We start from the raw sequence: 17,939 nt of genomic DNA, 5'->3' as shown, positions 1-17,939 counted from the left end.
GACATCCTTGATATGGCCTCTCGCCGGTCCTTGGGCGGCGGTCGCGTGCTGGGCAGTGGGCGCAATCTCTCCCCTGCCGTAGCACCCACGCCGCCAGCTCAGCACCGCCGCAATGCGAGCTTCCTATCGCCATCGGAGAGCTCGGTGTCGTTGAGCTCGCAGACCTCAAATAGTCCCGCAAGCACGGCAGAGCCCAAGGAAGATATCAGCAGTCAAGTGCTGCTGGCACCGAGCGAGAATGCGGCTGCAAGTGCATCAAGCAGGCTGGTGTGCCCCATATGCAACGAGGAAATGGTAGGTCATGACGCCTGCCTACAATGTTCAGTGTACTGATATGGCAGGTCACCCTGCTGCAACTGAACAGGTACGGCCAATGCGAAATGTAGTGGCACCACAAGTCTAACGTGTCCAGACATCTTGACGACAACCACCAGAACCTCGTCGAAGAGGAGCAGGATGAGGTCAAGAACTGGTTCGAGTCGCAAATGGAAAAGGCCAAGAAGTTCCAGCCGCTGGCAGTCCTGAACCAGAAGCTGAAAGGCCTCGACGTATTCGAATCGAACGACGCTCCCACGCCGCCGCAGTCGACTTCACATTCCGCCAACAACTCCACGACACACGTAGTCTACGAGCCCGTGCCACGACGAGATCCAGAAGAGGAAGTCACACGGGCGCATTGGCAGAGACCAGGATACCGGGACACATGCTCAGATCCTACATGCAGACGGCCGCTGTCGTCACAAATAGCACTAGGCGGGAGCGGATCACCAGTAAACTGCAGGCAGTGTGGTAGGATCTTCTGCGAGGAACACACCATGTACCAGATGAAGCTATCCCGGCAGGCGAAACACGACCCAACGCGAGGCATCTGGTGTCGGGTGTGCGAAACCTGCTACAAGTCAAGAGACGGGTACCTTGACCACCACGGATACGAACGCGACCATTTCGAAGAGTTCGCCAAGATCAGACGGAAGCGCGTGGACCGAGAGCATATGGAAGTTAGCCGTCTGGAAAAGCGAATGACCAAGTTGACCTCGTTACTCGCCGATCCACCACCACTCGAGGATACACCAGGCTCAGGAGGCTGGTTTGGGCTTTCAGGCGCAAAGAACCAGCGCAAAGTCCTGGAGCAGTCTATCATCACCTGGGAGGAGGATGCGAAGGTCACGAATTGTCCTTTCTGCCAGCAGGAGTTTTCGACGTATACATTCAGACGGCACCACTGCCGCATGTGCGGGCGTGTGGTGTGCAGCGACCCAAAGACAGAATGTTCGACCGAGGTGGGCTTGAATGTATCAGCAGGTTAGTCTATTTGATCTACTACCCAACCCCTTCTAACGCGAACTAGGTACCAAGGCTGAGAAGGCGCCCGCTCAGATGAACGTCGACATTCGCATGTGCAAAGACTGCAAGCACACACTATTCGCTAGAGGCGACTTTGCGCGTGAGCTTGCAAACAAGCCAAAAGACCAGCGCGCGTATGAGAACTTGGCGCAGTTCGAAAGAGGAATTCGACTACTACTGCCGCGATTCCAGAAACTTCTACAAGCTCTACAAGATCCGGACAAGCCACCAACACCACAACAGCTCACCGACGCGACCAAAGTACGGAAAAGACTAATGGACGCCTTCTCACAATTCGACACCGCAGCAAAACGAATACGCGACCTCCCCACCGACTCCCCGACACAACAAAAACTCCAGAAAGCCGTCTACCAACAAGCGTACAGCTTTCTTTCCCTACACATGCTCCCCCTCCGCTCCCTCCCCAAAATCCTCAAACACGCCGCCCCCTCCGGCCGCTCCGGCACTGGCGCTCTCGCCTCGATCAAATACAACGATCGCTCCACCGGCAGCGTGGTATCCAGCGAAGTATCCGCCATGGAAACTGAAGAGAAGGAACTCCGCGAGCGCCTAATTATCCTCGAAGAGCAGAAGTTCATGGTCAGCGAGATGGTTGCGAATGCGACCAAGGCGCGCCGGTTCGATGAAGTTAAGAGTCTCGCGCAGAATCTGGAGGATTTGAATGTTGAGATTGGCACGGTAAATGGCCAGCTTGGGCAGTTAGATTTTGCGGGCGCGTATTCGAGGGAGGGGGGGTGAAGGGTCGAGAGGTTCGGACTAGTTCGTTGAAGAAAAGTTAGTGAGGCAGATTCTGCCTGAGATATAGACGCAGGTCTGCACGACACGCTGTAATCTACTACTAGCCAGGGTCTGGCGGTAGCAAGGAAGGGGTGGGTGTGGAGTTGCCATGCCCGAACGACATAGTGTGTCGAAGCTGTGGACCGCAAAGGTTTGCTACAAGCGCGGAGCCAAGGTGAGAGACTCATGCAGATGTGCTGTTGTACGATATGGGAAAGCAGGTTCGAGGCGCGCTGACATGGCTGTCTCAGCTAAGATAATCGATCCAGTTTGCACAACTCAGAACACGATTTGAATATGGTAGAACGTGAACATTTCAGATAGTCTTTTCTCTACCCATGCACCAAGCCATCACCATCTACAATACTGATATGATACATCCCCCCCCCCCACAATCCTTCCCTCCCACTAGCTACAACACCTATTTCCCCTTATCCTCCCTCAGGCTCACGATCTGATTCAGCACAATCTTGTCTTCCGCAGACTCGATATCCACGCAGAAATACGCCGTGCGCAGCGCCTGGAAGCGCACAAGCGCGTCTGAACTCCCACTCGGATTCAACTCGTTCTGCTTAATCAGATCCCGCAGTCCCTTCTCAATCACCGCCTTGCCGTACACGATTTCAGAATTGGGGTTCAGGTCGTCCGCCCAGCCGCCCGTCTTCCAATCCAGCGTGTTCGGCGACGCGCTGTTGAACAGCGAGTTGTACAGCCGTGCGGTCACGGGGATGCTGCTGGCTACATCCACCCACTGGATGTATGCTTTTGGCTTCTCGGTGGCGGGGACTTTGACGGCGGAGATTTCCGTCACGTTGCCGTTGTCGTCTTTCTTGAACGACGTGGCGCGGATGGCGAAGGGCACGTTGTACAGCCCGACGGCCTTGTTGGGTGCGAGGCGGAAGTAGTCCGGGTCGTCTTCTTCGCGGAAATCGCTGCGGTCAATGTATACCGCACCACCCAACTTGACTGTGCGCTCGCCTGGGATGGTTCCCTTGGGATCATACGGCACGACCATATCCTGCTCATCTTCGGCGGAGAAATCTTCAATAACGACTTTTATAGGGTCGAGCACGAGCATCTGCCGCGGCACCGTGCGCTCGAGATGCTTGCGAATCGACGCCTCGAAGCGCGGCGGCTCAATCTCACTCAGCGCGTCGGTAACGCCCAGCTCCGCGACGAAGTTGAGCATGGCCTGAGCGGGGATGCCGCGGCGGCGCAGGGCGACCATGGTGAAGAGGCGCGGGTCGTCCCAGCCGCGGACCGCAGGGGGGGATTTTCTTGTCGCCGACGGTCACGCCCTCGACGAGCTGGAGGATGCGGCGTTTCGACAGGATTGTGCCGCCAACACTCAGACGGCCGAATTCGCGCTGCATAGGGCCCTTTTCGTCGGACTTGGGGAGCTTCATGTCGAGTTTCTCCAGTAGCCAGTCGTATGAGACGCGAGATTGGCGAAATTCAACGGTACATAGTGAATGCGTGACGCCCTCTAGAGCATCGACAATGCAGTGCGTGAAGTCGTAGGTAGGGTAGATTCTCCACTTGTCGCCGGTTCGGTGGTGGTGGTTCTCCTTGACGACGCGGTAGGCGGGCAGATCCCACATCTGCGGGTTGCCCTCGGTGGGGTCTGTGAGTTTCTGCTTCATGCGCAGAAACGCCTCTCCAGCCTGGTATTTGCCGTCGCGCATGGCGCGGAACTCGGTAAGTGACTCTTCAATGGGCCGTGAACGGTGGTCGCAGCCGTAGCGCTCGCCGCGGTTGTCGGGCCCGCCGCGCTGCATGTTGATTTCTTCTCCTAAACTTTTTGTCAGCGATGCTGAATATCCTTCAATACATCGAACACATACTTGAGCAGTGACACACGTATGCGCCATCTTTGTTGATGAGCTCTTCCGCCAGCTCATACAGCTTATCGAAGCAGTCGCTGCTATACGTGACTTTCGCAGGCTCAAAGCCGAGCCACTTCACGATATCCAAAATGCTTGTGAAGTACTTCTCCTCCTCCTTCTCAGGGTTCGTGTCGTCATATCGGAGGTTACAGGCGCCATTGTGATGCTTTGCAAAGCCAAAGTCGACAGCTATCGCCTTGGCATGGCCGATGTGAAGGTAGCCGTTGGGCTCGGGAGGGAATCGAGTGCGAACTTCTGTGGCGGGCTTCTCTTCGTACACACGCTTCAGCCAGCCTTCTGAAAAGATACTGGTGGGCTCTTTGCTGGCTGCGGGTTTAGCCTGCTCTTTTGGTCGCAGAGCATGTGCTGCCTTTTTTGCTTTGGCCTCTGCCTTCTTCCTCTCTTTCTCAAGGGCGCGCTTGGAGGGCCCTTTCTCCTCTGTGGGTGCTGGTGCGTCGGCCATGTCTGGGTGGTGTGAGTGAAGCTTTCAATGTGATACAATGTAATTAGATTCGTGGAAATCAGAGGATGCGTATTTAATTATAGAGATATATGTGCTTACCTTTGGTGAAATTGGAATATAGAGACTCAAGCTCAAACAGCTCAAGGGCTCCAATGTTTGGAATGGAGGGGCATGAGTCAAAACGCGCTAAGAATCACTCACCAGCCACATGCGCCACAACATCAAACTGCGGGGTCGCAGCTTGCACACGCGACTCTTCACCACCCTCCATCCCGTCAATGTGTATCAGCTAATGTACTCAGACAAGTCCTACATCAATTCCTATCAATGTACTATGCTGCAAAAGGACCCGTCATAGAGCTCCCTGTACCGTGTAACAATCGACTATTCACAAGCAGAAAATGGCCTCATCCATTTATGCCTTGCCTGGATGTTGAGCTGTCTTCATACACGCGCCGACCGGCCATTCGCGAAATCATGCAGCCGTGAACTGCTTCACTAATCACGTTAAAAAGACGCTTAAGACTTGACGAAGGAATATCAAGCATCACCAGATCACTGTATTGAAGTGGAATTACCTTCTTATATCATGTCGACGACCATTCCTGATCCTCTTCCTTTATCTCCATTGCAAGCTTTCAAATCTCCTAAGCTTCATCCTATACCACTCTTGATCTCGAACATGGTTACTACGAGAAACAGGAGCTACACTCATCCGGCAGAGGGCCACGAAGTATCACCTCACGTAGAAACACTGGCCGAGCGCCGTATGCGATGGTCAAATCTTCTTCAGCGACAACACTATCAGCCTCTCATTTCCGAGGTTCTCGATGAAGAGCTACCGAAATACGAAAACAGCACTGTCCTGGATGCAAAAGACCGAACTACACTCATGCGAGAATGTGCGCTGATACTTGCTTCCGCACCCTTGGTATTTTCCGCAGCTGTAGATGGTAATCTATTACAGCGCATGTATGGGGACGCTGAGCTGCGAAAGGAGTATGAAGTTGTCCAAGAGCGCGCACACAGTCAATCCTCCATTTACATACACTTACTTGCTGATGACCATGGCGTAGCACCGACACCAAGGCAATACATAATCATCAGCAAACTAGTCCAGGACTATCTGTCAGAGGGACAAACATCTCTACATGCCTGGTACCTTGACAACGTCGTACCACCTTTTGTAGGCGAAGCAACATCCGCTCAAGGCCACCGTAAGTATCTCCAAACCAAACACCGCTCAGCGACACGCATCGAAACACTGCGCCGTTTTTGCGAAGGCGTCCAGCGTCGATACAACGAGACGCCTGAACTATTTCGCGATGTACCCTTCCAATTCCCACCAGGTGAGTGCGGCTACTCGAAAAACTCACATGTCCGTCTCGCACAACACCGCGCGCATCAATCGTCAAACTACATCATGAACCTGGTCGAAGATATCTGCACATATCTGCACCGAACCAAGCAGCTTGAGCAACACTTTCGCATGCATCAGTTTATTATTTACCTGATCTTTAGGCCCACGCAAGCCGCTATCGCCGAGATCTTTTGCTCCGGACTACTGCAGGTTTGGGTGGAGAATGGAGGTGGATTCAATGCGTACCCCGCTGGTCGTAGTGTTGCAACTGCTAGGCGACTCAGTGCGGGCGATTGGAGTACGCATGAGGACTGGGTACGTCAGATGTCGCCTGTCGACGAGAATATGAGGGTACAGAGGGAGCGAGCTCGGGAGTGGCAGAATGCGCTTGCGTGGGAGCCGGTGGGGGTTAAAGATGCAGAGATGGCAGAGGCGCATAGTACAGGTAGCGTCGACGAAGACAGGTAAGAATGCGCAGAAAATACGAGGATTTATACATCTGGTGCGTCCAATCTCTTTGACTTGCATTAGTCTTTGTGGTTGATCGATAGTCCTTTAAGTGAACCATGGAACGTCAAAGGGTCCACCGCCAAACATGAAGTCCACACGACAATTTCAATGAAGAAATCTACTTTGTTACAACAACCACATACTCATTATGCCACACACAAACTCCTCGTATCAGCACGCAAAACAAACAGCAGCTCATTCATCATGTACACCCTCATCCGCCAATGCACACACCAAAATCCACCTCTCTATCAGCATGCGCAACGCCCAAGATACCGCCTCCACACGTGGCAAAAACTTACCACACGCCCTTTACATTCTCAAATCACACAACTCGACCACACATCCAATCAATGACGCGGACATCCTCGCGCCCCGGCCATTTACATGGAACGACCTCACCAGCACGCAAATCCGCTCGCATCTATCCTCCCACTCGACACTATCGCACACATCCCCGTTCCTGTCAACGCACCCCGATCCCTCGCGACCTCTGGCTTGTTTGCCTTTGGATATGTATAGAAAAGAGTGGAAGACCGGGGTGGATGTTGTTAGGATTGATTCGAGGACGTTGCGACCGGCTTGGGCGTGTATGGAGGGCGGGGATAAGGTTCCGATCTGGGTTGAGCAAGCCACTACACATCAGGACATGTTGTCAAGTTTAGCAAGTTCTGTTGATGCACCTGAGCCGAGTGTCTGGATCTGCGTCGACGAAGTAAGTGATATATTCGACCTCAAAGATGGCAATGGGGAGTGGCTAGCATGCGGTATAGTACCTGCCAGAATGATCTGCACGACAGAGGTTGTGACAGAGACGGACTTGGATTTGTGGATGGAAATTGCGAAGAGGCCGAGTGTGATTGCGAATAGGAAGGCGCACACGATTGCGCAGGATGCAGTGCCGGAGAGGAAGAGTTCTTTGGTGATAGGGCGTGCGGTGGCGAAAGGGAAGAAGAATAAGAGAGAGGAAGTTGTGAGTGTACTGCCGAAAGAAGAGATCAAACAGAGAAAGCAACCGCAGACGCATCTTCCTGTACCAACACGTCCTGCACCGCCGATACTACGACGCAAACAAGATCGGCATCGGCATCTTTCTGTGATCCTGGAAGACGTACAGGCTGGCGAAAATTGCGAGTCAGAAGATGCTCAAGACCTACCACCCACTGTTACGGCACAAATACCCAGGATAACCATTACGCCGCCATCGTTGCCGTACACCCCAGTCTCCAAGACATATCTTCAATTACCCGCGAGCGCAGCGATATTAGCCAGGCTCGAGGATATGCAATCAACAGGCGCAGCGCTGAAGGTATTGATTGAAGAAAGTCGGGTGAAACATGAAGCATCAATCGCAACTTCCCGCCACCAGAGAGACAAACCAGATCTGAGAAAAGATGTTTGGGCAAGGAATATGACGATTGGGGAGATGCTGGTTTGAGAGGTCGTGAAGTATGACGTGTAGTTCTAGACTCCTGCTCGCTAGCGACGCGAGTTAAGAATTCGATAGTGCAGTTGTCCATTTATTCATGGCAACCCTGTCTATAATCGCGATGCGACGGCGGAACTATGTAAGTAGGCATTTGCATGTTCGCATGTCTGGTTGTATCAGCATTAAACCTCCGTGAAGGAATCACTTCCGCATGTCGGGTTGAGAGCATGAACTGCGCCTTGCACAAAACACAACATTCAATCCACAACCCCATCAAATGACGTCCCCACCGCTAAGCCCTATGACCCGCTCCCCCACGCCACATCCGCCGCCCATGACCGCATCCATCATCACCGCATCCCAAAGCAGCCGAACCCACGGACCTCAATATTCCTAATCGGGCCTGCATCGCCCAAGAAATGCGCAGAAGTTGGCATTTGTGCGGCAGACCAAGTTTTTTGCAGTCATCGATGGAGAATGCAGAAATTACTGGATTGGGGAGGAGTGACGATGCTGGGGAGGGGAGTGACGGAGTGGCGATGATGTTGGTGACGGTGACGGTGTTTTTGATGGTGGCGGGAAGGCGGAAGCGATGCAAGCGAGCGTTAGGGGACGCTACGATTGATGGGATAGCTTGAGTTTAACGTCAGTTTGCACAACATTAGATGCATAATGTCCTGCGAAAGATACGTAAAGCTTTATTTTCAGCGAGCTTAATCACACAGATACTTTAGTTCTCCAAGCCAACGTGCTTTCCACGAGACGCGGATTGCGAGATACATCAGGTCTCAGAGATGACAGGAAATCTGTGAGATTTCTTTCCTAGGAGCATGCTTTCGCTGATCCGTATTCGTGTAATGTGGAGAGCACAAGAGCGTGAGAAATTGACTACTGCGGGGGCTAGGGTGCGATCGCGAGAATCAGGATAGCCCACGCAATTCCACAGTAACTCTTCGAGCTCGCGAAGGATTCTTACCACGAAGTAGGAGAACCCCATTATTGAGAAGTGATGCAGGGGGCTTTACTGGGCTGGAGTTGTATCTAGGCAGATACATCGTCGCGCACTTAGTCACATCCCCCTTCTTCTTTTACATCATAATTCAAATGTTTAACCATGTCTCCTACATAAAACCATAGGATGTTGCATAAAAGGTCTCTCGTCCTTTCAACTACCAGATAAAGTCTTAATGATACAATTTCATCGTGCAGCGCCTTCCGTTTCCGGACTTGCGTTTTCTGTTACCAGATTTTTGAGTGGCTACCCGACTAACCCTGATTAGTTCACAAGCGCTTCTAGCACCTGAACACAGATCCCGGGCATCTGCAACGTCCAAGATATCTCGCTTCTCTAGGAGCTGTGTTGCATGGGTATGGCCGCCTTCTGCTGTGGGTGTTGCCCGTTGCAGCTCCAGATCAACGCCTGCTACTTGCATCATCTTCTGCTGCCGCCTATCCATCGATTATCCGCACCTGCATGAATCCTCAAGCAATAGCACGCAAGCATCATTACAACCCAGCGAGGACTGGCACTTGCGCATGTTCATGACAATCTTAGTAAGCGAGCTGATGCCGCTGCGCCGCTCGACCAATAACTCAGGAAAGGGTTAGTTAAAGACTTTAGGACTTACTTATCCCATCAAGCTTCAGATCGTACGAGCTTGTGAGTGAATACTTTGCGATAGTTTGCTGTTCTTCGAAATGGCTTACCCTGTACTGTCGCATTTTGCATCCGACAATTATAAGAAGGTTGCGAGTCATCAAAGTGAGCTTAGCAAAGATATGAACAGTTGCAAACTCAGCTTGTGGCGATAAAATTTTGGTTTGAACGCCCACGAGCAGAGATCGGTAGGCGCTGATATTGCCAGTCACACGTAAACCGCGTGATTGTGCAATGATGGAAGTATTTTGGTGGTTTTCTTGAGCACTGACTGCTGCCTCGGCAAGCGCTCGACACCGGGTAATGAGGTATTCTGGGCTCACTTAGTGCAGAACCAGCACAGCCCTGCACGTAAGCCGCACTATACCCGAATCGCCCTGTCTCAAGATGGGGCCGCTTAGTATACGATTGATGTTCGAATCAGAGCTTAGTTTACGACTGATGTTCGATTTAGAGCTTAGTTCCTTGGCTAAAGAATGCTTTTAGATTTTCTGCTAGAAACCATTACGCATCTGCGGTAATGAGTGGATTGAAGTTCTATCGTACACAGAGGCCAGCGTCATGGAGGCGGCTGATACAAGGGGATATGGCGTTCAGCCAGGTGCTATTCAAGCCTGCATCGTTTTGGATATTTCGAGATCGCATGTTTCATCACTTTGGGACAAGAGAATCTAATCGAAATGCAGAACATGAAGGAGATGAAGAAGTATAAGACTGCAGTCAACTACTGCTACAGAAAGCCAAATCAGCCTTCACTTCCTTCATCTTCCTTACTCTTAAGCAACCTATTCTTTCATCCTCTTCTTCGTTCGTTCTTACTCTTCTTCATTCTTCTTTTCGGAACCTGTTTTACATAACACCATGTCTTTCTTCAAAAGTATGTCCGCTACTACCATCCTTCTGCTCGCCGCTGCAGACGCAGCCGTTCTTCCTCAACGCCGTGCCGGCGGACTCGGTTGCACCCCTCCGGAATTCGCAAAGAACGAATTTCAAAACTGGCAGTCCTCTGCGCCCTTCACAAAGGATCCCGTCATGGGCAGCCCAGTCTTCTGCATTTCCAACGCTGAAGATAACTGCGAATTGTCCCAAGGCATCGCACACACGGAGGGAGTCGAAGACAGCGTGGAAGTGTCGGTCAGTGCTGGCTTTACTTTCGCCGAGGTATTCGAATTGGGTGCAAGCGTCGCCTACGCACACGCTTGGAGTTCCTCAGACGAAACATCTTTCGGGGACACCCAGCTCTGCCCTGCGGGTGGAATAGAATGCGGCGTTGTTGCTTACCCAAAGATTGTCACTGTCAGTGGGCAGGTCAGGAAGGTGACTGATCGTGGCTGCGGCGATGCATTAGCCTGGACAGATTTCTCGTTCACTGCCCCATCCATCGAGAACGTGAGCGGTTCTAACGGGAAAGGCGTAAGACTCCTGGAGCATTCCTTGTGAGAGAGACATCCACTAATAATACGTCTAGAGCACTACCTTCAGGACTTGTCTGCAGTCTTGTGGAACCCCAGATTTCCCTGACTCTTGCGCGCCTGCCAAAACGCTCCCAATCTGCCCCAGTGCTGATCCGGGAGTGAAGGTTGGTCTTGGAAACATCGGAGGAACTGTTGGATTCATTCCTACTGAGCAGTTCGGCCAGCCTATCGACCCCGTCGAGGGAAGCGAGTAGTGATGCTCCAGTAGCAGCCATGGGATTTGCGGGGCCATTCTCGTTTGATTACGTACTTGTTGACACAAAGTTTGGAAATAGTTCAGTTCATAGATTTGCTTTAGTTCGAGCGGCATTGTTTGATTTCTCCTCCTTCCTCTTCTCTTCTCTTCTCCATAGATCTATTGAATAGCAATTTGTTTAGGATCACAAAGCTTTCCAATGTTCGAAAAGTCTTACAGTAGCTGTGTGTCGAGTGCTATAATAGCAACCGTTCCAAGAGAATGCTCCGGGATATGCGAGTATCAGACAAAATCATCATACAAATTGACAGATTTGGAAAATTCTAAAGTCTATTCGAGAGTCCAACAGCTCTGCTGCAACAGCTACAGTTCCAGCTTCTTCCCCGCATGTCCTGTCAAGAAGGACCTCAACAAGTAGTACTGTAAGGCATGCTGCTATACGGCACGGAGATTAAAGGTACTAGGCTGGTATCCGTCCTGGGTACAGCCCCGTACTGTAGTACTGTACTGTAATAACAGAAGTACGAGTAGCAATTGCTGAGTGACGATGATCCGGCGTCGAAGATGAGGGTCATGGCTTACAGTCAGAGAACAATTCAAGAGCGACGCTGCCATGACTACGCTGCAAGCATAGGCGAAAGCGGAAGATCGCTGCATCAGAGGTGGTTTGAAGAGTATTAAAGGATGCCAAAAGCATTGGGACTACAAGTGGCACGGGTGTGGTAGCGGAGCCCTAGGAATCAGTATTGAAGCTCATCATAATTAATCACTATACTCTAGGCTGTTGCACTATAAAGCGGTTAGCTACAGCTTCGACCAATGCCGTTGGTTTTGGCAGCTTAGAGCATTTATGTGCTGCTCTGCCGAGCCTTGTGTTGCAAATTCTCGATCGCATGCACCGCAATAGTATAGTGAGGCGAGTGCTGTAGAGCAGCTCGTCAATTGCCAAAATCGCGAGCGCATGTTCCGTACTCACTTTCATTGCACATCTTGAGCTCGTCCTTGAAGCTTGATGTGACATAATCATTGACCCGTGCAGTTACATGCCATCGAGTTCTCACGGCAGGTCTAATCGACTATCGTTCCACACAAATCAAGCTATAGATTCTATATATCCTATCTGTGCTACGATCTTTATATAGGCACAAAACAAAAATCTTCAATTTGATGCTCAAGCATCCCAGTACTCATTCAAGTCTTTCCAGCAGACCTGTGTCCACCCTGATTCGTAAAGAATTGGGCCGCAAAATCTTGACAGGGACTGTAAGTCACAAGCCTTTGTCATGTAGATATCTCAACGGAGAAATAGCCTGCCGACGTGTAGTTCATGTGTGTTTATGTCTTGAAGAGGTCCCAGTAGTGGTGGCAATAAGCTGCTGGTCGCCTAGATGTCCAGGGACGGCTGTGAAGATTCGATGTCGTCAAGTATGGCTGCAAGCCTGGCCCGCAACACCGAGATACGTGGTTCCACTCGCTCGGGAGTTTTGCTGTTTCCAGAGTGCCAGCTAAGGCCTGACTCGACTCTGTTGTGATCGGAGTATTCTACAGGCTCGGGGGCAACATCTACGCCTTCAGCCTTGCTACAGCGTTGTTCTCTTGTCATCTCCCAAAAAGCTATCATGTCCTTTAGCTCTTCTCTTTTGCGCAATTTCTTCTGTTTCTTGGATTCCTTCTTGTCAGTCATCTTTGATTGAGGCGGGATGGTGTTTCTCAATGGCTCGAACTTGGCGGCGAGGTGGCTTCCCACTGATTTTCCGCCATCTTTCGCTGCAGAGCGTGTCATTCGTACCCGGCCAGCTCGAATAGGGGAGTCTAGGGCCAAGTGAGTCGACGAACAGGTTTTATCATGAGATACAGATCCAGCTAGATCAGCGTCTTTGGAATGCTTTGTGGTATCGGCGAAACTCTTCGTGAGTTCTCTTCGAAATTCCACGAGATCGTTGGGACACTCTGATGGCGGGCAGCTGATGGTACAGAAATCCTCGTTAGACACAAGGTCTTCCTGGAAAGTTTCGTTTCCGCAACAAGTGGGTTCGCCGGCAAATGGCGTGACGAAATCTTGCTGAGTAAGAATTCCCTGCTCGAATACGTCTTTCTTTTCAGACAATACCCGAAGAGTTTCATGGCAATCGTCGAGGCTCGCCGACATCCTGTTCTCCCGTCTGAGCAAGTCTGAAACCATGTTGTCGTAAAGTTCCGTCACACACTTCATCATGAATCTGTTCACACCTGGATATTCCAGGTTTTCCAAGAAAGCCTCGCTCTTGAAGACGGTATGGTCTTCTGCGAATGCAGCTTTGGCCTTCTGGTGCAAGCACTCGAGCACCCAGTTTCCAGGATCAAGTCTATCGATGTCGTCCTTGAGCACTCGAAGAAACTGAATGAAATTCATCTCAACAGCCTTCTCTTTCATCTCGCACATTGTTAGACGTTGCAGGCCAGGAAGGCCATAATCCGTACTCACGAAGTACACGGAAAGAGCTTGCTTCATCTTTGCAAACGTTGAAGAGTCAACTTGAGTGTCAATTGTTTCGTAGACTCCAGTGTGTAGATAGTGGGCGAGGGTGTGACCCGTCTCCACGTTCAGATCGGAAAGATACCACTGTTTCTCAGAACCAGAGCCGCTGCATCCTAGGGGCAGAAGGCATTCTGGGACATAATGTACTATATGATTAGGTCCAATGAGGAGTTCGATGGGAGATTTGGTGTAAGGTCTGTATGTAATGGTCAGCTCACAAGATCTCGGCGAGTTGAGGGAACGCCTTACGAAACTTGAAATTGTTCTCGCGTTGAATCGCAGCTCGTGAATGGTCTTTCTTCAGGCTTCTCGATCAACATTTCGTCCTCGGGCGCAATATGTGTTCCCTCCACAATAACTTGTTTCGTAGGCTTTAGGATTGGCGTCTCCTGCACGGCGATCTCGTACGTAGGCTTCTGGATCAGCGCCTCATCCATTGCGATGTCGGATGTTCGTTCCGCTACAAACGTTCTCACTGTAACAATCTCTGGCTCAACTGTACGCTTCTCCATGTTCGTCTTTCTCATAGCCATCGTCAATTTCTTAGTCTTGGTTCGAGTCATTTGAAGAGTAGCTCAACGCGTAAGTCATCAGTATGTTGCAGCGATACGACGCATGAGCAGCTATTGATATAAGGATGATCCTACGTACATTTTGATATCGACATTCCGTGCTACGTACCCCGCTCACGAGAGCCGCTTAGCCGTCACGTTCGCGGATGATCACCCGCATACAGCCCCCCTCCGTTCTCTGGCGCGTTTATCACTTGTGTCTGGCAGCTCGCCCATATTCCGCATGACATTGCGGCGATGCAGGGGTGTTGACTTGGCGGTGGGGCCACCAAGTCAATTAGAGCGCCCAGGGTCTCTACGTTGCGCTTTTTGGGGGCATTTTAGTAGAATTGAAGCTCAGTACTCATGCAAAAAAAAATACTGAGAAAGCGCTTCTGGCACCGTTGACACTGTAGCCTCGCTATTGCTCACCATGCGATATTGCTAATCTCTTTTGGGTTGCTTCGCAAATATTTGCTACCCAGACCGATCTTCCGACTCTATTACGGCATTCAAGTAACCGATCATGATATTCCCCTCACAATAATGGTAAGTGCAGGACTCTCCCACCGAACTCTCTGTTTCTCTATAGACCAAATCGACAAGATAGTGTCGATATCAGGATTTGAATCTTTGGCAATACACCTGTCAAGCCCTGCAAACCACTCGCGGTCAGCGTTCCTCGTGCGCAGCGCAAGCTTTATTGCCTGAATATTGTGAATATACGCTTGATAGGTGCAAACCTAGAGGCCACAATTAGTATAACCCTCGTCAATAGATCAAGTGTAGCAAACCGGATTGGCCCGTCTGATACCGCAGCGACCAAAGAGGATCTTTCCAGCCATCCGTGCATCGAAGAAACATTTTATAGTCGCACTATTCTCAAGGGGCTCTTTCAAAGCAGATGCATATCTTTCCCCCCTGATACAGAGCCCGACTGATTACCTTCACTGTAAACATCCAAGCGATGTATAAAAGCAGACTGTGAGAATCTGTAGAGAGGCAGAGAGATTCAGAGTCATGCTTAAGGCCATTGAAGTTTTGTATAAGCGCGTTGAGTACCGTTGGGGTCGTGATACCACAGTCGGGATCGATCGGTTGATTGGAGCTCAGAAGCCGTAAGTTGATTAGATTGATTGCTCTTTTAGGCCCAGCGACTGCCTATATTGGATTGAATCCTACCCCGACAGTTTAATGACCTGTTCAGAAGTGAAGGCTTGGATTGATTGTTCTTATCTGTGCGTGATTCGCTTCTTCTAGATCTCCCGAGGAGACACGGAAGCAATGCTAAACCACTTTTGCGTAAAACATGTCTGAGATAGAAGGACGAAAGGCACATTCTTGTAGAACTGTATCCTGTACAATCGTGGTTGTGGACATTCAAGCCTGCCCCCATACTCTGTTCTCCGTGTTCACGTCGGACAGCGGGCCTCAACGCTTTTCGTGACACAATGAGCTGTTGCGTTGTGCCTCATCGAAAAGAGGGGTCGCCCATGCCTCACATATCAAGCATTCCCTTAGAATTGAAGAATGTACTGGCATCAAGAAGAAGTAGAATTCCCCATCATCGAACAAACACGCAGTCTGGACTGACCGAATGACCTAGTCATACGCTGGTCCTTGACAGAGCTGTCGCATGCGTGCTAGCGGTACAACTGTTTACTTAGGGGCTATGTTGCTGACGGTAAGCCGTCATTATTGCCGCTCGGTTCTCGTAAGCGCTCTTTTGAAGGGTGTGTGCGGTGACACCGGCCGGAATAGCTTACACTTGCATATCAGAATGTAGAACGCATCTAGCATTCCTGGAGTCTTTTTTGTGTCAAACTTAAGGAAAATTACAGCGTTATAAATCGCTTTAGCTCAGCGACGGTTGTTTGCGAGATTTGGTTGCAGATAACGATCTGCCAGCGGCCTACAGGCAGATTATTCATATCAGACACAGTGGACTTTTCAACCGCTCGGCTACTGGGTGACCATACCACCGTGTGCTCTGGATCTGTAGAATGAACAGGCGAAAGGGGACAATGGCAGCTGATACTCTTGTTTTATCCCAGCTGTCCTTCTCTGTTCAGACTAAGCGTCGAGTCTCAGTAGGTGCGGGGTACTGGTGTGTGTCACGTCCTAAGACGAGTCCCGAGCTGTCGTATCAGGTACAATGACGTGTCGCGCGAAAGACCTGGGCGATATAGAACAATCTCTTCGCTCTTTGAGTTTTCTTTGCTATATCGTTCATTCGATCCATCTATTAGCATGAGTGAAGACAGCGCCTTACCAGTCAATGGAACTGTGTACCAGGTCAGAACTTTTCGAACGCGTATCGCCCTACAAAACTAACATACTCACGTGGCAGCAATCTCATACAGCAACGGACACCATTCAACATAGCTTGATTACAATCGGAGGCACGAACTACGATATCGATGTTTCTCAGATACCATATTTATCGTCCTTCGTCAACTTCCAAGACAAAGCTTCGCCACAAGGAACGGAACTAGTTCACGGACATATCCCTCTGATAGACGGAGCTCTCGTTGGAATTCGATCGGGATATCGCCAATGCTTCAGAGCCCTTCCTCCCGATATTCATCAACACCAAATGCTATGCGAGACGTACGACTTTCTAGGAGTTGACGTCCTCGCAGGGCAATACATAGATGAGATATTCGCCGACCTCAAAGCCTGCAAGATCGACTACGAACTCGAGTACAAACGGTACTTAGCCATCAAGGGTAACAAGTCGAAAGCACGGGATGCTGCTTTCAAACTGCTGTACTTGATATTGGTAGGAGAGTTCAGAGATGAGAATATGGACTGCATGAAAGTGTTCAACGCAGTCCTGTTCGTTGTCTCTCATTCTGCGACTTTCAAATGGAAGACGAGAACAGTGATTCGGGCTGCATACCAGGAGCGTTTTGTTGTCACCTTGAAGCAGATAGCAAGGCTAGATGAATGGCTGAAAGGAGATACTGAGGACGAAGTTGAAGCAGATGTCACTACTACAGATGAGTCCTCGGACGAGTACTATAATTCTGATTACTCGTAGGAAAAAGTAAGACTTCAAGATATTTATTATGACATATTCCGTTTGCGTTTGTCTTGAGTGAACTCATCTAGAAGAGCCGCAGGCGTACCAGTTTCTGCTCAGCGAGGCATGCCAGTCTATCGCCAAAGCTGCTGTGGTTGGATCGTATAATGACCTTTTTTGGAGACCCCAAGTCGGGGTAATGGTACCAGAAGCGCTTTGGCGCCGTCCTACAGAACCTTGGTGAGTCTTTCGCGAACAGCATGTTGACGAGTACGAAATCACTGATTGGACAGAGAGCACATGTAATACAAGGACGACAGTCATCAGTAGCAGCGAGTATATGGATCATATAGAGCATCTGCGTCAGACCCGTGGTCGAGAACTACATGGCATTTATAACCCAATGACTATCGATGACTTGATTTTAAGCAATCTCAGCTTTGGCCGAGCAGTACTCCGACGATGTTTCACAAGCTATCAAAATTTGCTTACATCCTCCGGTTGCGCAAATCGCTAATCACATAATTTGCGAGCGTCTTTCTACAGGTAGGAGTTCCAGCCATGCATTCCTGGTTGATGTTGAGATCTGCTCGAACGAGTCATACGTACATTCTTGTACGACGCAAGGAATGAATATCTTGAAGCAGCCGTCCTGTCAGTGACTGCAATCCACAACAATCTTATCTCGCTGAACTTCCTTTATCTTCTTGTGCTGCAATTACATAAC

The 17,939-nt window shown here is 50.3% G+C and overlaps 7 protein-coding genes across 7 annotated transcripts; 4 read left to right on the top strand and 3 right to left on the bottom strand.

The window, feature by feature from the left end:
• Positions 1-317: 317 nt before the first annotated feature.
• SNOG_05849 (hypothetical protein) lies at positions 318-2,103 on the top strand (the record flags this gene model as incomplete). Its single annotated transcript, XM_001796192.1, has 3 exons — positions 318-364; positions 413-1,302; positions 1,349-2,103. 3 exons carry the CDS (start codon positions 318-320, stop codon positions 2,101-2,103), a joined length of 1,692 nt encoding a protein of 563 aa, XP_001796244.1.
• A 460-nt stretch (positions 2,104-2,563) lies between these two features.
• On the bottom strand, positions 2,564-4,762 carry SNOG_05848 (hypothetical protein; the record flags this gene model as incomplete). Its single annotated transcript, XM_001796191.1, is given in 5 exon segments — positions 2,564-3,387; positions 3,404-3,914; positions 4,003-4,493; positions 4,591-4,677; positions 4,693-4,762. 5 exon segments carry the CDS (start codon positions 4,760-4,762, stop codon positions 2,564-2,566), a joined length of 1,983 nt encoding a protein of 660 aa, XP_001796243.1.
• A 318-nt stretch (positions 4,763-5,080) lies between these two features.
• SNOG_05847 (hypothetical protein) lies at positions 5,081-7,799 on the top strand (the record flags this gene model as incomplete). Its single annotated transcript, XM_001796190.1, has 4 exons — positions 5,081-5,708; positions 5,739-6,166; positions 6,209-6,315; positions 6,476-7,799. 4 exons carry the CDS (start codon positions 5,081-5,083, stop codon positions 7,797-7,799), a joined length of 2,487 nt encoding a protein of 828 aa, XP_001796242.1.
• A 2,509-nt stretch (positions 7,800-10,308) lies between these two features.
• SNOG_05846 (hypothetical protein) lies at positions 10,309-11,116 on the top strand (the record flags this gene model as incomplete). The annotated part of the gene is made up of 2 exons (XM_001796189.1): positions 10,309-10,860; positions 10,916-11,116. 2 exons carry the CDS (start codon positions 10,309-10,311, stop codon positions 11,114-11,116), a joined length of 753 nt encoding a protein of 250 aa, XP_001796241.1.
• A 1,386-nt stretch (positions 11,117-12,502) lies between these two features.
• On the bottom strand, positions 12,503-14,199 carry SNOG_05845 (hypothetical protein; the record flags this gene model as incomplete). Its single annotated transcript, XM_001796188.1, has 3 exons — positions 12,503-12,885; positions 12,955-13,742; positions 13,886-14,199. The coding sequence occupies 3 exons, from the start codon at positions 14,197-14,199 to the stop codon at positions 12,503-12,505; spliced, it is 1,485 nt and encodes a 494-aa protein (XP_001796240.1).
• A 2,012-nt stretch (positions 14,200-16,211) lies between these two features.
• On the top strand, positions 16,212-17,230 carry SNOG_05844 (hypothetical protein; the record flags this gene model as incomplete). Its single annotated transcript, XM_001796187.1, has 2 exons — positions 16,212-16,277; positions 16,538-17,230. The coding sequence occupies 2 exons, from the start codon at positions 16,212-16,214 to the stop codon at positions 17,228-17,230; spliced, it is 759 nt and encodes a 252-aa protein (XP_001796239.1).
• A 67-nt stretch (positions 17,231-17,297) lies between these two features.
• On the bottom strand, positions 17,298-17,775 carry SNOG_05843 (hypothetical protein; the record flags this gene model as incomplete). The annotated part of the gene is made up of 2 exons (XM_001796186.1): positions 17,298-17,493; positions 17,705-17,775. 2 exons carry the CDS (start codon positions 17,773-17,775, stop codon positions 17,298-17,300), a joined length of 267 nt encoding a protein of 88 aa, XP_001796238.1.
• Positions 17,776-17,939: the final 164 nt, after the last annotated feature.

This window comes from Parastagonospora nodorum (genome assembly GCF_000146915.1).
Source record: "Parastagonospora nodorum SN15 chromosome Unknown scaffold_8, whole genome shotgun sequence".
Lineage (NCBI taxonomy): Eukaryota > Fungi > Ascomycota > Dothideomycetes > Pleosporales > Phaeosphaeriaceae > Parastagonospora > Parastagonospora nodorum.
The sequence above is the reverse complement of the archived record's forward strand: the minus strand, read 5'-3'. Positions and strand labels throughout refer to the sequence as shown.